Source organism: Grampus griseus (genome assembly GCF_964374135.1).
Source record: "Grampus griseus genome assembly, chromosome: 17".
Lineage (NCBI taxonomy): Eukaryota > Metazoa > Chordata > Mammalia > Artiodactyla > Delphinidae > Grampus > Grampus griseus.
The window spans coordinates 18,196,214-18,217,085 of record NC_139011.1 but is presented as its reverse complement, the minus strand read 5'-3'; the positions used below and the strand labels follow the sequence as shown (position 1 = coordinate 18,217,085).

At 40.8% G+C, this 20,872-nt stretch overlaps 1 protein-coding gene across 1 annotated transcript in view; it reads right to left on the bottom strand.

Annotated features, from left to right (window-relative positions):
- The window catches only part of SNTB1 (syntrophin beta 1), a gene marked incomplete at its 5' end in the record, with an annotated part of 233,915 nt that overhangs the window by 7,300 nt on the left and 205,743 nt on the right, over window positions 1–20,872 (bottom strand). The window contains one exon of the mRNA XM_082674468.1: window positions 11,107–11,303. Coding sequence (XP_082530594.1) covers window positions 11,107–11,303 — 197 coding nt within the window. The remainder of the gene's footprint in view (window positions 1–11,106; window positions 11,304–20,872) is intronic.

The window sequence follows — 20,872 nt, the reverse complement described above, 5'->3', positions numbered from 1 at the left end:
TCAGGAACCTCAGCTGGTGTCCACAAGGTGCCCTCTGATCCAACGGAACAAAAGTAAAACCTTCTGATCAGGTTAGGTGCCAGCATTTTTCTGTGGTCCACCTTGCGTTTAGGAAAAGAGACCAGCGCTCTCAGATTATGAGCTGGACAGGGGGACTGCTACCTGATTCCAAGTTCCCATTAGGAAGACTTGTGAGTGTTTAAAACCCTTAATCAAAAAGTTCTAGGGGGCTTCCCTGGTGGCACAGTGGTTGAGAGTCTGCCTGCTGATGCAGGGGACGCGGGTTTGTGCCCCGGTCCGGGAAGATCCCACATGCCACAGAGTGGCTAGGCCCGTGAGCCGTGGCTGCTGAGCCTGTGCGTCCAGAGCCTGTGCTCCGCAATGGGAGAGGCCACAACAGTGAGAGGCCCGCGTACCGCAAAATAAATAAATAACCCAACAGGGACTTCCCTGGCAGTCCAGTGGTTAGGACTTCACCTTCCAATGCAGGGGGTGTAGGTTTGATCCCTGGTTGGGGAATTAAGATCCTACAGGCCTCGCAGCCAAAAAACCAAAACATAAAACAGAAGCAATATTGTAATAAATTCAATAAAGACTTTAAAAAAAAAAAAAGTTCTGGAGGAAATTCCCTGGCGGTCCAGTGGTTAGGACTTGGCACTTTCACTGCCGGCCCCCGGTTCGATCCCTGGTCGGGGAAGTAAGATCTCGCAAGCCACTCGGCCAAAAAAAAAAAACGCAAAAGTATCAGATTGGATTTTTTTGCCTCACAAAACACATTTAACCGGCCCTGGCAAGTCAATTGGCTCTGGCCTTCATATACATCTGAAAGCTCTTTGGGGATAGGAGGACATAGGCAGTATTGATTACTCTCTACCAACTTCAGCTCAGCTCGGCTTTATATACCAAACTGAATTTCACCTCAGCACACTTTAGAAGCAGGACCTTAGCTTAATATTACAGGTGATAAAAGCAAAGCTCAGAGAGGTGAACATGTCGCAACCCAGTGGTTTAGACTTCTTTCCTTCCAGTCTGTCTTGTACAGCCTCCTCACACGCTGGCGCTTAGGACACGGAGGCGTGTGGGGAGGGATCTTGGCAAAGAGGCTCTCAGACTAATAACTGGGGTGGGGGGAGCCCCTCAGAGTTTGGGGGAAGGAACAGAGTGTCTATCTGCCCACAGAATGAGGTGGCTTTTAATTGGTTAAAACATATACCCCTTCCTTCGACTGACCGCAGCCATCTTTCAACTTGTAACAAAGGGTTGGTATTTTCCAAAGGTGCATTCTCTAATGAGTCCAGGGAAGAGCCCCTTGGCAAGTCTTAAGTTATCCTCTCAGAAGGGCCCTAGACCCCTGCCACCCGTCCAGTTCAAGGATGACCAAAACATAACATAGACACGGCACAGATGTAGTTATGACTTCCCATCTCGAATCCTCGTTTTTGAAAGTTTTCACTTCTAACATCTGCAGAATATGTGGGTGCCTGAGCTCTAAACATGTTTTTTCCCCCTTCCTCTATGTTTGAATTTGAAAGCTGTGCCACTGGATGGTTTGAATTAATTGACTCTGTTTACTTTTAATTTTAATTGACCTAAAGTGGTATTCGTGGCCTTTATATATAATGTAATCAGGTATCTGAAGACGTTCTTAATCTACACAGGATAAATTGAACCCATTATCAAGTTAATTGAAGCTCTGATTAAAACATAAGCCCCTCCCCCCAACTCTCTGCAGGCATCTTTCCATTTGAAACTGGGCTGCACCTTTGGCCATTTCCATAATTTCTTCTCTCCCACCACCCAGCTAGCTCAGTCCACACAATTCTTTGTTATTCTCCTTTGGCTAGTCTATTAACAGCCTCATTGTTTTCCTGTCAAAGTAGAGTTCAGCTTACTGAGAGAAGGATTTTATGAAATTTGTGGAATGTAAACTAAACCAAACCCCTTTGGCCATCTTCATTCTTTTCTAGAACACACCAGAAGTTGTTGCAAGGAGTCTGGACTTCTCTGCAATTACACGTATAACTTCATTAAATTTAGTTTTCAGGTGACTTGAGCCTTTTCCAACTCTCAGGTTTCAAACTCTAGTTTTTCGTGCCATACAGAGTGGCTTAAAAAATAAAAACTTCAGTGACACTCCGAGAGACATTTTCAACAATGTTGGAAAATATTGGGGGGTACTAACTAGTTTCAGGATAATTTTTAAAAGACAGTGATTATCTCAGAGATGCTGCAGCAGAAATTCTACAAAACATCTGGTTTTTCATGTTTGCACCAGTAAAGGAAATGTGGAGAAACCCTACTACACGTTGACGTGGGTCCCATCTTTTAGAATCCTCCTGGGTGCTGGAGGAAGTTGCACCCTAGTGCAGTACTGCACACAGAGTGGTCCACGGACCAGCAGCACCAGCACTGCCTGGTATCGTACTAGATGCAAATTCTCAGGCCCTGCCCCAGAACTGCTGCGTCACAATCTCTAGGGATAGGCATCAGCAATCGGAGGCTTCTGAGGGTACAACTAAAAAACTTTGTTTTTGTTGTTCTTGTTTTCAGTGTGACTAAAGTTTGGAAACACTGTACCTAAGAGGTCTTTTTTTTTTTTTTTTTTTTTAAGGCCAACTTAATTTATTTTAACCTAAAGTAAACACAAAATGTCTTGTTTTTATATGGCATCCCTCCCTGGATGAAACACCTAATTCAGGAACCTCAAGAGACAGATATTCGTTTAGGATAGAGGAATCTCTGCTTCAGAGCAGAGATGGAGAACGGATTTATATTCCACTTAATTCTTTTTAAAAGAATTTTTTTTATTGTGGTAAAAGTTACATAATATAAAACATACTATTTTAACCATATTTAACCATATACTATTTTTTTTTTTTTTATCAACAAATGTTCACTGGCATTTTATTTGTGAGTGAAAAATGGAAGTAACTTAAATGTCCAGGAGTAGGGGCTCAGAAGCAAATCATGATGTGGTAGGAAGCTATAAAAATTTACTTGAAGAATTTACAGTATATGAAGAATAATTAGTAACATGATATTTTTATATTAATAAATTACACTTAAAAACATAAAAGTAGGAGGCTTTTGCCTAGAAAATTCTCCTTCAAATGGCAGAAACAAAGGAGAATTAACAGATGTAAAGTGTTCTGACAAGGGAGAGTGTCTTAGTCTATTCAGGTTACTGTAAACAGAATACCACAGACTGGGTGGCAATAAACGACAGAAACTTCCATCTCACAATTCTGGAGGCTGGGAAGTCCAGGATCATGGTGCCAGCATGGTTGTGTGAGGGCTTTCTTCCAGGTTACAGACTTCTCTTGGTATCCTGACCTTATCCTCCCAGGTGGAAGGGGCTAGGGATCTCTCGAGACTTTTTTTTTTTTTTTTCATTGTTTTATTTCTATGCTTGTCCATATATCTAATAATTTTTACATAGTTTTTTTTTTTAATTTATTTAGTTATTTATTTTAAATTTATTTATTTATGGCTGCGTTGGGTCTTCGTTGCTGTGCACAGGCTTTCTCTAGTTGCGGCGAGCGGGGTCTACTCTTTGTTGCAGTGCACAGGCTTCTCATTGCAGTGGCTTCTCTTGTTGTGGAGCATGGGCTCTAGGCACACAGGCTTCAGTAGTTGTGGCACGTGGGCTCAGTAGTTGTGGTTCGTGTGCTCTAGAGCTCAGGCTCAGTAGTTGTGGCGCACGGGCTTAGTTGCTCCGCGGCATGTGGGATCTTCCCAGACCAGGGCTCAAACCCGCGTCCCCTGCATTGATCTTTGCTATTGTTTCCTTCATTTCTTTTTCATTTATTTCTGATCTGATTTTTATGATTTCTTTCCTTCTGCTAGCTTTGGGGTTTTTTTGTTCTTCTTTCTCTAATTGCTTGAGGTGCAAGGTTAGGTTGTTTATTCGAGATGTTTCCTGCTTCTTAAGGTGGGCTTCTATTGCTATAAACTTCCCCTTCAGAACTGCTTTTGCTGCATCCCACAGGTTTTGGGTTGTTGTGTCTCCATTGTCATTTGTTTCTAGGTATTTTTTGATTTTCTCTTTGATTTCTTCAGTGATCACTTCATTATTAAGTAGTGTATTGTTTAGCCTCCATGTGTTTGTATTTTTTACAGATCTTTTCCTGTAATTGATATCTAGTCTCATGGCGTTGTGGTCAGAAAAGATACTTGATACAATTTCAATTTTCTTAAATTTACCAAGGCTTGATTTGTGACCCAAGATATGATCTATCCTGGAGAATGTTCCATGAGCACTTGAGAAAAATGTGTATTCTGTTGTTTTTGGATGGAATGTCCTATAAATATCAATTAACTCCATCTCGTTTAATGTATCATTTAAAGCTTGTGTTTCCTTATTTATTTTCATTTTGGATGATCTGTCCATTGGTGAAAGTGGGGTGTTAAAGTCCCCTACTATGAATGTGTTACTGTCGATTTCCCCTTTTATGGTTGTCAGTATTTGCCTTATGTATTGAGGTGCACCTATGTTGGGTGCATAAATATTTACAATTGTTATATCTTCCTCTTGGATCGATCCCTTGATCATTATGTAGTGTCCTTCTTTGTCTCTTCTAATAGTCTTTGTTTTAAAGTCTATTTTGTCTGATATGAGAATTGCTACTCCAGCTTTCTTTTGGTTTCCATTTGCATGAAATACCTTTTTCCATCCCCTTACTTTCAGTCTGTATGTGTCCCTAGGTCTGAAGTGGGTCTCTTGTAGACAGCAAATATATGGGTCTTGTTTTTGTATCCATTCAGCCAATCTGTGTCTTTTGGTGGGAGCATTTAGTCCATTTATATTTAAGGTAATTATCGATATGTGTGTTCCTATTCCCATTTTCTTAATTGTTTTGGGTTCGTTATTGTAGGTCCTTTCCTTCTTTTGTGTTTCTTGCCTAGAGAAGTTCCTTTAGCAGTTGTTGTAAAGCTGGTTTGGTGGTGCTGAACTCTCTCAGCTTTTGCTTGTCTGTAAAGGTTTTAATTTCTCCATCAAATCTGAATGAGATCCTTGCTGGGTAGAGTAATCTTGGTTGCAGGTTTTTCTCCTTCAACACTTTCAGTATGTCCTGCCACTCCCTTCTGGCTTGCAGAGTTTCTGCTGAAAGATCAGCTGTTAACCTTATGGGGATTCCCTTGTGTGTTATTTGTTGTTTTTCCCTTGCTGCTTTTAATATGTTTTCTTTGTATTTAATTTTTGACAGTTTGATTAATATGTGTCTTGGCGTATTTCTCCTTGGATTTATCCTGTATGGGACTCTCTGTGCTTCCTGGACTTGATTAACTATTTCCTTTCCCATATTAGGGAAGTTTTCAACTATAATCTCTTCAAATATTTTCTCAGTCCCTTTCTTTTTCTCTTCTTCTTCTGGAACCCCTATAATTCGAATGTTGGTGCGTTTAATGTTGTCCCAGAGGTCTCTGAGACTGTCCTCAGTTCTTCTCATTCTTTTTTCTTTATTCTGCTCTGCAGTAGTTATTTCCACTATTTTATCTTCCAGGTCACTTATCCGTTCTTCTGCCTCAGTTATTCTGCTATTGATCCCGTCTAGAGTACTTTTAATTTCATTTATTGTGTTGTTCATCATTGCTTGTTTCATCTTTAGTTCTTCTAGGTCCTTGTTAACTGATTCTTGCAATTTGTCCATTCTATTGTCCATTCTATCTCCAAGATTTCGGATCAACCTTACTATCATTATTCTGAATTCTTTTTCAGGTAGACTGCCTATTTCCTCTTCATTTGTTAGGTCTGGTGGGTTTTTATCTTGCTCCTTCATCTGCTGTGTGTTTTTCTGTCTTTTCATTTTGCTTATCTTACTGTGTTTGGGGTCTCCTTTTTTGCAGGCTGAAAGTTCGTAGTTCCTGTTGTTTTTTGTGTCTGTCCCCAGTGGCTAAGGTTGGTTCAGTGGGTTGTGTAGGCTTCCTGGTGGAGGGTACTAGTGCCTGTGTTCTGGTGGATGAGGCTGGATCTTGTCTTTCTGGTGGGCAGGTCCACGTCTGGCGGTGTGTTTTGGGGTGTCTGTAGACTTATTATGATTTTGGGCAGCCTCTCTGCTAATGGGTGGGGTTGTGTTCCTTTCTTGCTAGTTGTTTGGCATAGGATGTCCAGCACTGTAGCTTGCTGGTCGTTGAGTGAAGCTGGGTGCTGGCGTTGAGATGGAGATCTCTCGGAGATTTTTGCTGTTTGATATTATGTGCAGCTGGGAGGCCTCTTGTGGACCAGTGTCCTGAAGTTGGCTCTCCCACCTCAGAGGCACAGCACTGACTCCTGGCTGCAGCACCAAGAGCCTTTCATCCACAGGGCTCCTTAATTTGGGATGATTCGTTGTCTATTCAGGTATTCCACAGATGCAGGGTATATCAAGTTGATTGTGGAGCTTTAATCCGCTGCTTCTGAGGCTGCTGGGAGAGATTTCCCTTTCTCTTCTTTGTTCTCACAGTTCCCAGGGGCTCAGCTTTGGATTTGGCCCCGCCTGTGCGTGTAGGTCGCCGGAGGGCGTCTGTTCTTTGCTCAGACAGGACGGGGTTAAAGGAGCCGCTGATTCGGAGGCTCTGGCTCACCCAGGCCGGGGGGTAGGGAGGGTCACGGAGTGCGGGGGCGGGCCTGCGGCGGCAGAGGCCGGCGAGACGTTGCAGCCTGAGGCGCGCCGTGCGTTCTCCCGGGGAAGTTGTCCCTGGATCCCGGGACCCTGGCAGTGGCGGGCTGCACAGGCTCCCCGGAAGGGCGTGTGGCTAGTGACCTGTGTTCGCACACAGGCCTCCCGGCGGCGGCAGCAGCGGCCTTAGCGTCCCATGTCCGTCTCTGGGCTCCGCACTCCCAGCCGCGGCTCGCGCCCGTCCCCGGAGCTCTCTCACGCAGCGTTCTTAATCCCCTCTCCTCGTGCACCAGGAAACAAAGAGGGACGTAAAAGTCTCTTGCCTCTTTGGCAGGTCCAGACCCCTCCCCGGACTCTCTCCCGGCCAGCCGCGGCGCACCAACGCCCTGCAGGCTGTGTTTACGCCGCCAACCTCAGTCCTCTCCCTGCGCTCGACAAAAGCCCGAGCCTCAGCTCCCAGTCCCGCCCGCCCCAGCGGGCGAGCAGACAAGCCTCTCGGCTGGTGAGTGCCGGTCGGCCCGATCCTCTGCGCTGGAATCTGTCCGCTTTGCCCTCCGCACCCCTGTTGCTGTGCTCTCCTCCGCAGCTCCCAAGCTCCCCCACTCCGCCTCCCGAAGTCTCCACCCGCGAAGGGGCTTCCTAGTGTGTGGACACTTTTCCTCCTTCACAGCTCTCTCCCGCTGGTGCAGGACCCGTCCCTATCCTTTTGTCTCTGTTTAGTTTTTTCTTTTGCCCTAACCAGGTACGTGGGGGGTTCCTTGCCTTTTGGGAGGTCTGAGGTCTTCTGCCAGCGTTCAGTAGGTGCTCCGTAGGAGTTGTTCCACGCGTAGATGTATTTCTGGTGTATCTGACCATATACTATTTTAACCATATTTAACTATTTAACCAGTTCAGTGGCACTAAGCACATTCACATTGTTGTGCAATTCTCACCATCATCCATCTCCCAAATTTTTCACCTTCCTAAATGGAAACTCTGTCCCCATTAAACACTAACTCCCCATTCCCTCTCCACTGCCCACCTCCCAGCCCCTGGCATCTACCAGTGTACTTTCTGACTCTATGAATTTGGCTATTCTACATACCTCGTGTAAGTGGAGTCAAACAGTATTTGTCTGCATCTAATGTATATTGGAGTGCATTTTTAAGGTTAACTTAATATATGTCCTTCAAACAGATTTTACCGTCTTTCTCCCCGCCCCGTGCTATACAGTAGGCCCTCACCAGCCATCTACTTCATACACACTAGTGTACATACGTCAGTCGCAATCTCCCAACCCATCCCACCCCCGAACTTGGTGTCCATACGTTTGTTCTCTATGTCTGTGTCTCTATTTCTGCTTTGCAAACTGGTTCATCTGAACCATTATTCTAAATTCCACATACATGCATTAATATACGATATTTGTTTTTCTCTTTCTGACTTACTTCACTCTGTATGACAGTTTCTAGGTCCATCCATGTCTCTGTAAATGGCACAATTTCGTTCCCTTTTATGGCTGAGTAATAGTCCATTGTATACATGTGTCAAAACTTCTTCATCCATACCTCTGTTGATGGACGTTTAGTTGCGTCTATGTCCTGGCTATTGTAAATAGTGCGGCTATGAACATTGGGGTGCATATATCTTTTGCAATTACAATTTTCTCAGGGTATATGCCCAGGAATGGGATTGCTGAGTCATGTGGTAGTTCTATTTTTAGTTTTTTAAGGAACCTCCATACTGTTCTCCATAGTGGCTGTATCAATTTGCATTCCTACCAACAGTGCAAGTGGGTTCCCTTTTCTCCACACCCTCTCCAGCATTTACTGCTTGTAGATTTTTCGATGATGGCCATTCTGACTGGTGTGAGGTGATAACTCATTGTAGTTTTGATTTGCATTTCTCTAATAATTAGTGATGTTGAGCATCTTTTCATGTGCCTCTTGGCCATCTGTATGTCTTATTTGGAGAAAAGTCTATTTAGGTCTGCCACCCATTGTTTGATTGGGTTCTTTGTTTTTTTGGTATTGAGCTGCATGAGATGTTTGTATATATTGGAGATTAATCCCTTGTCAGTTGCTTCATTTGCAAATATTTTTTCCCATTCTGAGGGTTGTCATCTCGTCTTGCTTATGGTTTCCTTTGCTGTGCAAAAGCTTTTAAGTTTAATTAGGTCTCATTTGTTTGTTTTTGTTTTTATTGTCATTACTCTAGGAGGTGGATCAAAATAGATCTTGCTGTGATTTATGTCAAAGAGTGTTCTGCCTATGTTTTCCTCTAAGAGTTTTATAGTGTCTGGCCTTACATTTAGGTCTTTAATCCATTTTAAGTTCATTTTTGTGTATGGTGTTAGGGAGTGTTCTAATTTCATTCTTTTACATGTAGCTGTCCAGTTGTCCCAGCACCACTTATTGAAGAAGCTCTCTTTTCTCCATTGTATATTCTTGCCTTCTTTATCAAAGGAAAGGTGACCATATGCGTGTGGGTTTATCTCTGGGCATTCTATCCTGTACCATTGATCTGTATTTCTGGTTTTGTGCTAGTACCATACTGTCTTGATTACTGTAGCTTTGTAGTATAGTCTGAACTCAGGGAGCCTGATTCCTACAGCTTCGTTTTTCTTTCTCAAGATTGCTTTGGCTATTCGGGGTCTTTTGTGTTTCCATACAGACTGTGAAATTTTTTGTTCTAGTTCTGTGAAAAATGCCATTGGTAGTTTGATAGGGATTGCATTGAATCTGTAGATTGCTTTGGGTAGTAGAGTCATTTTCACAATGTTGATTCTCCAGTCCAAGAACATGGTGTATCTCTCCATCTCTTTGTATCATCTTTAATTTGTTTCATCAGTGTCTTATAGTTTTCTGCAAACAGATCTTTTGTCTCCTTAGGTAGATTTATTCCTTGGTATTTTATTCTTTTTGTTGCAATGGTAAATGGGAATGTTTCCTTAATTTCTCTTTCTGATCTTTCTTTGCTAGTGTATAGGAATGCAAGAGATTTCTGTGCATTAATCTTGTATCCTGCAACTTTACCAAATTCATTGAGCAGCTCTAGTAGTTTTCTGGTGGCATCTTTAGGATTCTCTATGTATAGTATCATGTCATCTGCAAACAGTGACAGTTTTACTTCTTCTTTTCCAATTTGTATTCCTTTTATTTCTTTTTTTTCTCTGATTGCCGTAGCTAAAACTTCCAAAACTATGTTGAATAAGAGTGGTGAGAGTGGACATCCTTGTCTTTTCCTGATCTTAGTGGAAATGGTTTCAGTTTTTCACCATTGAGAATGATGTTTGCTATGGGTTTGTCGTATATGGCCTTTGAGGCCATATGTTGAGGTAAGTTCTCCCTATGCCCACTTTCTGGAGAGTTTTTATCATCAATGGGTGTTGAATTTTGTCAGTTTTTCTCCATCTATTGAGATGATCATATGGTTTTTATTCTTCATTTTGTTAATATGGTGTATCGCATTGATTGATTTGCGTATATTGAAGAATCCTTGCGTCTCTGGGATAAATCCCATTTGATCATGGTGTATGATCCTTTTAATGTGTTGCTGGATTCTGTTTGCTAGTATTTTGTTGAGGATATTTGTGTCTATGTTCAACAGTGATATTGGTGTGTAGTTTTCTTTTATTGTAGTATCTTTGTCTGGTTTTGGTATCAGGGTGGTGGTGGCCTTGTAGAATGAGCTTGGGAGTGTTGAATTTGAGAAGGATAGGTGTTAGCTCTTCTCTAAATGTTTGAAAGAATTTGCCTGTGAAGATATCTGGTCCTGGACTTTTGTTTCTTGGAAGATTTTTAATCACAGTTTCAATTTCATTACTTGTGACTGGTCTGTTCATATTTTCTATTTCTTCTTGGTTCAGTCCTGGAAGTTGTACCTTTCTAAGAATTTTTCCATTTCTTCCAGGTTCTTCATTTTATTAGCATATAGTTGTTTGTAGTAGTGTCTTATGATCCTTTGTATTTCTGCGGTTTCAGTTGTAATTTCTCCTTTTTCATTTCTAATTTTATCGATATGAGTCCTCTCCCTTTTTTTCTTGATGAGTCTGGCTAAAGGTTGATCAATTTTGTTTATCTTTTCAAAGAACCAGCTTTTAATGTCATTGATCTTTGGTATTGTTTTCTTGGTTTCTATTTCATTTATTTCATAACCTTAGAGGTCTTGTGGGAAAATCCTGTTCATCCAGAGCAGATACCATCAGGGCTTTCTACCATGATGGAAATGTTCTAGATTTGCACCGTTTACCATGGTAGAAATGACATCTGACTATCCAAGTTACCCACTTTTCCTGAATGACGATAAGGCTTTTCACAATCAGACCCCTAGGTTCCATTTTAGTAGGGCATTCAGTGCCTTAATTTAGAAGAATTTTAAATTTACCTCTGGAATTTAAGTTTATCTCTGGAATTTTAAGTACCCCAAATGGCCAGTAATGGAAACAATTTTGAGGCTGTGGTGGAGTAGAAGGTGCATTCTTTCCATAAGGATGTGACATCACAAAACCAAAGCCAACAATGCTCACCTGTGGTGACTTCAATAGTGAGTTCAGCTGAGTTATGGCACCCCTGTACTATGCTCCTTGTCCAATGTGAGAGGTCCCTGCTGATCTCAGCCCTGAAGAGATGCGTTTCAATACCCTGCCTGGTACCAGTTCGTGTTGCAAAGGACAGATCTACACCAGCCTGGGGTGATCCTTTCCCTGGACCTGAATGGACCAGCCTGTTGAGAAAAACAGAGAGAGAAATTATCAAAATGGAAACTACTGTATTCACCTGATACACCTGTGAAAAGCCCCAAATTGGTGATTTGCTCTCAATTTTCTGATCCACAACCAAAAGGTCCACTATACCCTAATGTTCACCATGGTTTTCTGCCATCTCCTCACCCAGTGCCTGGCCAATGGTAGAGTGAGATTAGCATAGTGGCCAAGAACTGTGCATCTGGTTGACTATGCAGAGGAATTGAATATTGTGACTTTAACTTTCTTTAGACAAATTCAGCTATACTCACTCAACCAGAAAGGAAGATAATTAAGTAAATGATTGAGAGAACAATTTAAATAATGTGGAAAATCCCATCTCCCCCATTCCATTCCTGGGCATATGTATGACCCAGTGAGAGCATGAGACAAGAAAGGAAATCTGTTGTTTCCTGGGTTAGACTTAGTTACCCCCTGTGTTTCTTGTACTTTGGATCATCTGGCTGCACTTCTGCATGCATTTCTCATGCTCACAGCCTCCAAATGCAAGCAGACAACCAGGGGACTCAGCTGAAGAAGTAGCAATCTGTGTATCAGTGTTAAAGCTTGAAAAAGAACAGTAATGCTGGACTTCTTGAGACATGGAGGAGAACTGCATTTTATGGGAGATTAAAGGGATTTTAAAGAGTGATTTTTTTTTAACATCTTTATTGGACTACAATTGCTTTACAATGGTGTGTTAGTTTCTCCTGTATAAAAAAGTGAATCAGCTATACGTATACATATATCCCCATATCCCCTGCCTCTTGGGTCTCCCTCCCACCCTCCCTATCCCACCCCTCTAGGTGGTCACAAAGCACCAAGCTGATCTCCCTGTGCCATGCGGCTGCTTCCCACTAGCTATCTATTTTACATTTGGTAGTGTATATACGTCCATGCCACTCTCTCACTTCGTCCCAGCTTACGCTTCCCCCTCCCCGTGTCCTCAACTCCATTCCCTACATCTGCACCTTTATTCCTGTCCTGTGCCTAGGTCCTTCAGAACCTTTTTTTTTTTTTAATTTCATATGTATGTGTTAGCATATGGTATTTGTCTTTCTCCTTCTGACTCACTTCACTCTGAATGACACACTCTAGGTCCATCCACCTCACTATAAATAAATTTCGTTTCTTTTTATGGCTGATTAATATTCCATTCTATATATGTGCCACATCTTCTTTATCCATTCATCTGTTGATGGACACTTAGGTTGCTTCCATGGTTTGGCTATTGTAAATAGTGCTGCAATGAACATTGTGGTTTATAACTTTTTGAATTATGGTTTTCTCAGAGTATATGCCCAGTAGTGGGATTGCTAGGTCATATTGGTAGTTCTATTTTTAGTTTTTTAAGGAACCTCCATACTGTTCTCCATAGTGGCTGTATCAATTTACATTCCCACCAAAAGTTCAAGAGGGTTCCCTTTTCTTCACACTCTCTCCAGCATTTATTTTTTGTAGACTTTTTGATCATGGCCATTCTGGCTGGTGTGAGGTGATGCCTCATTGTAGTTTTGATTTGCATTTCTCTAATAATTATTGATGTTGAGCATCCTTTCATGTGTTTGTTGGAAATCTGTATATCTTCTTTGGAGAAATGTCTATTTAGGTCCTCTGCCCATTTTTGGATTGGGTTGTTTGGGTTTTCTGATATTGAGCTGCATGAGCTGCTTGTATATTTTGGACATTAATCCTTTGTCAGTGGCTTTGTTTGCAAATATTTTCTCCCATTCTGAGGGCTGTCTTTTCGTCTTGTTTATGGTTTCCTTCGCTGTGCAAAAGCTTTTAAGTTTCATCAGGTCCCATTTGTTTATTTTTGTTTACTTTTGTTTTTATTTCCATTTCTTTAAGAGGTGGGTCAAAAAGGATCTTGCTGTGATTTATGTCATAGAGTGTTCTGCCTATGTTTTCCTCTAAGAGTTTTATAGTGTCTGGAGTTAAATTTGTCTTTAATCCATTTCAAGTTTATTTTTGTGTATGGTGTTAGGGAGTGTTCTAATTTCATTATTTTACATGTAGCTGTCCAGTTTGTATATTCTTGCCTTATCAAAGGAAAGGTGACCATATGCCTGTGGGTTTATCTCTGGGCTTTCTATCCTGTTCCATTGATTTGATATTTCTGTTGTTGTGCCAGTACCATACTGTCTTGATTACTGTAGCTTTGTAGTGGAGTCTGAACTCAGGGAGCCTGATTCCTACAGCTTCGTTTTTCTTTCTCTAGATTGCTTTGGCTATTCGGGGTCTTTTGTGTTTCCCTACAGATTGTGAAATTTTTTGTTCTAGTTCTGTGAAAAATGCCAGTGGTAGTTTGATAGGGATTGCATTGAATCTGTAGATTGCTTTGGGTAGTAGAGTCATTTTCACAATGTTGATTCTCCAGTCCAGGAACATGGTATATCTCTCCATCTATTTGTATCATCTTTAATTTGTTTCATCAGTGTCTTATAGTTTTCTGCAAACAGATCTTTTGTCTCCTTAGGTAGATTTATTCCTTGGTATTTTATTCTTTTTGTTGCAGTGGTGAATGGGAATGTTTCCTTAATTTCTCTCTCAGATTTTTCATCATTAGTGTATAGGAATGCCAGAGATTTCTGTGCATTAATTTTGTATCCTGCTACTTTACCAAATTCATTGATTAGCTCTAGTAGTTTTCTGGTAGCATCTTTAGGATTCTCTATGTATAGTATCATGTCATCTGCAAACAGTAACAGCTTTACTTCTTCTTTTCCAATTTGTATTCCTTTTCTTTCTTTTTCTTCTCTGACTGCTGTGGCTAAAACTTCCAAAACTATGTTGAATAATAGTGGTGAGAGTGGGCAACCTTGTCTTGCTCCTGATCTTAGTGGAAATGGTTTCAGTTTTTCACCACTGAGAACGATGTTGGCTGTGGGTTTTTCATATATGGCCTTTATTATGTTGAGGTAAGTTCCCTCTATGCCTATTTCCTAGAGGGTTTTTATCATAAATTGGTGTTGAATTTTGTCAAAAGCTTTTTCTGCATCCATTGAGATTATCATATGGGTTTTATCCTTCAATTTGTTAATATGGTGTATCACATTGATTGATTTGCATATATTGAAGAATCCTTGAATTCCTGGGATAAAACCCACTTGATCATTGGTGTATGACCCTTTTAATGTGCTGTTGTATTCTGTTTGCTAGTATTTTGTTGAGGATTTTTGCATCTATGTTCATCAGTGATACTGGCCTGTAGTTTTCTTTTTTTGTGACATCTTTGTCTGTTTTTGGTATCAAGGTGATGGTGGCCTCGTAGGATGAGTTTGGGAGTGTTCCTCCCTCTGCTATATTTTGGAAGAGTTGCGAAGGATTGGTGTTGGTTTTTCTCTAAATGTTTGATAGAATTTGCCTGTGAAGCCATCTGGTCCTGTACTTTTGTGTGTTGGAAGATTTTTAATCACAGTTTCAATTTCAGTGTTTGTGATTGGTCTGTTTATATTTGCTATTTCTCCTGGTTCAGTCTTAGAATGTTGTGCTTTTCTAAGAATTTTTCCATTTCTTTCAGGTTTTCCATTTTGTTGGCATATAGTTCCTTGTAGTAATCTCTCATGATGCTTTGTATTTCTGCAGTGTCAGTTGTTACTTCTCCTTTTTCATTTCTAATTCTATTGATTTGAGTCTTCTCCTTTTTTTTCTTGATGAGTCTGGCTAATGGTTTATCAATTTTGTTTATCTTCTCAAAGAACCAGCTTTTAGTTTTATTGATCTTTGCTACTGTTTCCTTCATTTCTTTTTCATTTATTTCTGATCTGATCTTTATGATTTCTTTCCTTCTGCTAACTTTGGGACTTTTTTGTTCTTTCTCTAATTGCTTTAGGTGTAAGGTTAGGTTATTTGAAATTTTTCTTGTTTCTTGAGGTAGGATTGTACTGCTATAAACTTCCCTCTTAGAACTGCTTTTGCTGCATCCCATAGGTTTTGGATCGTCATGTTTTCATTGGCATTTGTCTCTAGGTGTTTTTTGATTTCCTCTTTGATTTCTTTAGTGATATCTTGGTTATTTAGTAATGTATTGTTTAGCCTCCATGTGTTTGCGTTTTTTATGTTTTTTTTTCCCTGTAATTGATTTCTAATCTCATAGCATTGTGGTGAGAAAAGATGCTTGATATGATTTCAATTTTCTTACATTTACTGAGGCTTGATTTGTGACCCAAGATGTGATCTATCCTGTAGAATGTTCCATGAGCACTTGAGAAGAAAGTGTGTTCTGCTGTTTTTGGATGGAATGTCCTATAAATATTAATTAAGTCCATCTTGTTTCATGTGTCATGTAAAGCTTGTGTTTCCTTATTTCTTTTCATTTTGGATGATACGTCCACTGGTTAAAGTGGGGTGTTAAAGTCTCCTACTATGATTGTGTTACTGTTGATTTCCCCTTTTATGGCTGTAGCATTTGCCTTATGTACTAAGGTGCTCCTATGTTGAGTGCACAGATATTTACAATTGTTGTATCTTCTTCTTGGATTGATCCCTTGATCATTATGTAGTGTCCTTCTTTTTCTCTTGTAATAGTCTTTACTTTAAAGTCTATTTTGTCTGATATAAGAATTGCTAAATCCAGCTTTCTTTTGATCTCCATTTGTATGGAATATCTTTTTCCATCCCCTCACTTTCAGTCGGTATGTGTCCCTAGGTCAGAAGTGGGTCTCTTGTAGACAGCATATATATAGGTCTTGTTTTAGTATCCATTCAGCCAGTCTATGTCTTTTGGCTGGAGCATTTAATCCATTTACATTTAAGGTAATTATCAATATGTATATTCCTATTACCATTTTCTTGTTTTGAGTTTGTTATTGTAGGTCTTTTCCTTCTCTTGTGTGTCCTGCCTAGAGAAGTTCCTTTAGCATTTGTTGTAAAGCTGGTTTGGTGGTGCTGAATTCTCTTAGCTTTTGCTTGTCTGTAAAGGTTTTAATTTCTCCGTTGAATCTGAATGAGATCCTTGCTGGGTAGAGTAATCTTGGTTGCAGGTTTTTCTCCTTCAACACTTTCAATATGTCCTGCCACTCCCTCTGGCTTGCAGTTTCTGCTGAAAGATCAGCTGTTAATCTTATGGGGATTCCCTTGTATGTTATTTGTTGCTTTTCCCTTGCTGCTTTTAATATTTTTTCTTTGCATTTAATTTTTGATAGTTTGATTAATATGTGTCTTGGCATGTTTCTCCTTGGATTTATCCTGTATGGGACTCTGCACTTCCTGGATTTGATTGTCTATTTTCTTTCCCATATTAGGGAAGTTTTCAACCATAGTCTCTTCAAATATTTTCTCAGTCCCTTTCTTTTTCTCTTCTTCTTCTGGGACCCCTATAATTCGAATGTTGGTGTGTTTAATGTTGTCCCAGAGGTCTCTGAGACTGTCCTCAATTCTTTTCATTCTTTTTTCTTTATTCTCCTCTGTGGTAGTTATTTCCACTATTTTATCTTCCCGGTCACTTATCCGTTCTTCTGCCTCAGTTATTTTGCTACTGATTACTTCTAGAGAATTTTTAATTTCATTTATTGTGTTGTTCATCATTGTTTGTTTTCTCTTTAGTTCTTTTAGGTCCTTGTTAAACATTTCTTGTATTTTCTCTATTCTATTTCCAAGATTTGGGATCATCTTTACTATCCTTACTCTGAATTGTTTTTCAGGTAGACTCCCTATTTCCTCTTCATTTGTTTGGTCTGGTGGGGTTTTACTTTGCTCCTTCATCTGCTGTGTGTTTCTCTGTCTTCTCATTTTGCTTAACTTACTGTGTTTGGGGTCTCCTTTTCACAGGCTGCAGGTTCGTAGTTCACGTTGTTTTTGGTGTCTGCCCCAATGGGCAAGGTTGGTTCAGTGGGTTTTGTAGGCTTCCTGGTGGAAGGGACCAGTGCCTGTGTTTTGGTGAATGAGGCTGGATCTTGTCTTTCTGGTGGGCAGGACTGCGTCCGGTGGCGTGTTTTAGGTGTGTCTGTGAACGTGTTATGATTTTAGGCAGCCTCTCTGCTAATGGGTGGGGTTGTGTTCCTGTCTTGCTAGTTGTTTGGCATGGGCTGTCCAGCACTGTAGCTTGCTGGTCGTTGAGTGGAGCTGTGTCTTAGTGTTGAGACGGAGATCTCTGGCAGAGCTCTCATCGATTGTTATTACAAGGGGCTGGGAGGTCTCTGGTGGACCAATGTCCTGAACTCGGCTCTCCCACCTTAGAAGCTCAGGCCTGACATCCGGCTGGAGCACCAAGACCCTGTGAGCCACACAGCTGGTTGGCAGGAGGGGTCTTGGTAAAAAGCAGATTCTGGGGAATTCCCTGGCAGTCCAGTGGTTAAGACTCTGCGCTTCCACTGCAGGGGGCTTGAGTTTGACCCCTGGTCGGGGAACTGTGGCAGGCACCCAACACTTGAGAGACAGAAGGGTTTAAAGTTGGAAGAACTGGATGAAGGGGTGCCTCAGTCACTTGCCGGTTGTGGAACCCAGGCACAGCCCTAAAATCCGTGAGCCTGTTTTCTTACCTCCACTCAGCCTCAGGGCTGTTGCAACGTCGTCGTGGCTCTGCCTGTCACCTGGGTCTGATGCACCTCCAAGGGTGATTTTTACTGTACATGATTTCACACTGACTTTAGAACATACATTCACAGCATAAAATGTGACTCTCACGGTAAATATTTTCTAAAAGGGCAGAGGAAACATGAGGAATCAAAGGCTGTGAGTGCTGCCTTCTGAGCAGGCACTGGCTCCTGCTTCTCACTTGCCCCCTGTAAACACTCAAATCTCTTATGCTCTCTCCTTCTCCTCCATACCCCAACCTCCTTCTGGGAGAGACTCTCATATCAATAATTTGCAGGAGAGAATGAGTATAATTTAGTAAATATTACTTCTCTCCAGGGTATTTGCATATTCAGCCTTATCTTTTAATACGGAAAGAAACACTTCAGCATTGGCTAGAGAAATTCCAGGTGTCTGTTCACTTGGTGGATGAGAGAGTTATTTTCTTAGGCAAAGGGCTTGTTACCTCTAGATTAAAAACTGTACAGAGGAAATCCAAAAGCTTCTTTTCTCTTGCAAGCTTAAATATTGTACACCAAAATTATCACTGAAATAAAACATACTGTAACCCACTGAATTTCTAGCGACAGGCTCGTTTAACTCTGAGGAGCTTTCTTTTACTTACAAAGTTGAAACTCAGTGGGAGATGTGGTCTGCAATGCTGACTTGAAGCAAAAGGTTAATGGAAAAAGGTTTTCGGCTGTACAATTCTTTGAGGATAGAGACATTACAAATGATAACAAATGTTGGCAAGAATGTGGAGAAAAGGGAACCCTTGTACATGTTGGTGGTTATGTATCTTGGTACAGCCACCATGGAACACAGTATAGAGGTTCCTCAAAATATTAATATTAGCACTACCATATGATTCAGCAATGCCACTTCTGAGAAAATATCTGAAGGAAGCAAAATCAGCATCTGAAAGAGATACCTACACTCCCAAGTTCACTGCAGCATCATTCACAATAGCCAAGATATGGAAACAACCTAAGAGTCCATCGATGGACAAATGGATAAAGATGATGTGGTGCATATATACATAATGGAATATTATTCAGCCTTAAGAAAAGGGAAATTCTGCCATTTGCAACAACATGGATGAACCTGGAAGCATTATGCTAAGTGAAATAAGCCAGACAGAGAAAGATTCTGTATGACGTCACTTATACGTGAAATCTTTTTTAAAAAAAAGGCAAACTTACAGAAGCGGAGTGTAGAATGATGATTGCTGAGGCTGGGGGAAATGGGGTGATGTTGGTCAAAGGGTATAAATTTTTAGTTGTAAGATGAATACGTTCTGAGGATCTAATGAGCAGCCTGGTGATATAGTTAATAATATTGTATTGTAGACTTGAAATCTGCTAATAATTAAAATTTGTGAAAAAAGACGTAACTATGTGAGATGATCAATATATTAACTTGATTGGTAACCAGTCCACAATATACATGGACATGAAAGCATCGCGTGTATACTTTTTATTTGTCAATTATACCCCAGTAAAAAGATAATGCAAGACAGAAGTTCCATGAATCTCACTGAGAGGAGAGTCCAGGACAGCGTGAAGGAAAATGTCTGCTGACATGGGTGCCGCCACCCAGGGATTTAACATGTAGAGACTGAGTCGAGTTCGTCGGGAGGGAGGAGGGTGTTTTGTAATAAGAAGGGAACAAGAGTAACTGAGAAGCTGCTGGGAGGTTTCAAAATCTGGGTGAGAGTAGAGAAAATGGAAAGCACTTCTCAAAAGCCTAAGAATTTAAAGGGATTGAGGGTCAGATAAAACTTCATTAAGAAGAAGTATGTACAGAAAGCACAAATTCCTATTGTGTTTTCTTAGTTGCTCAAAAGTGTTCTTCTCCTCAAAGGTGTTTACGTTTTAGTTGCTTCAAGAAATATATCTAGCTCTTCCTTTTTAAAATCTTAAAATCTGTGTCAGTTGGGCACAGGTGGCAGGCTGCATGGTAAACCAAAAAGGGACATAGGTTTGGGAGGCATAACAAACTGCATTAGAACCCTCTTCTACCATTAGTGAAATGTTCTAAGAGTCACCACCTCATAAAGTAGTGTTATAAAGATCCAGTGAAATGATCTGTGTACCGTACTTGTACAGAACCTAGATATGGTTTGTAATCAATAATTCCATCCCTTGCCCCTACCCTCTGTTTCCTTACTTTAAAAATATAATTCTTGCCTCATATGATTAGGATTAAATATAAGAAAATATATAAAAAAATATATGTTGTGATGATCTGGAACCAAACCCGCAATATCTCCAAGGTCAGCCTGTGACGGATTTGTATGAGTCTGTCATTAAGGCAATCTGAAATGTTGTCCTTAAAATATTTTTTAAATGCTCCTTTTATAGAGAAATATAAGGAGACTGAACCTACCAGACATAAAAATATATTTTAAGGCTGTATTATTCAAAACAGGTTAGTACTCATTCAGGTAGAAATGGGAAGATCAGTGGAACTAAACAGAAGATGGCTGGCTAATCAAAATAACAATGAGATGCTAATGTTAACCAAAGAGAAATGAAGAGGTCAAAAAGTTTGGTAACAGATTTGGGGTATACATTGGGGCAGCTTCTACATAAATTAAAAAGTATGTGAAGGGGGCTTCCCTGGTGGCGCAGTGGTTGAGAGTCTGCCTGCCGGTGCAGGGGACGCGGGTTTGTGCCCTGGTCCGGGAGGATCCCACATGCCGCGGAGCGGCTGGGCCCGTGAGCCATGGCCGCTGGGCCTGCGCGTCCGGGGCCTGTGCTCCGCAGCGGGAGAGGCCCCAACAGTGAGAGGCCCACGTACCGCAAAAAAAAAAAAAAAAAGTATGTGAAGGAATGTATGTATATTCAAGGATTTTCAATGCCACGTTGTTTATAAAAGCAAAAGACTAGGAATACCTGGTTAAATGTCATCATATATATATACTCATAGTATATATACTCAGTTATAATATATGCTTGTGGAAAGAATGGGCTGTATTGATGTTTACAGAAATGAAGCATCTGTAATAAACAAAAGTGAATAGACCAGGCTC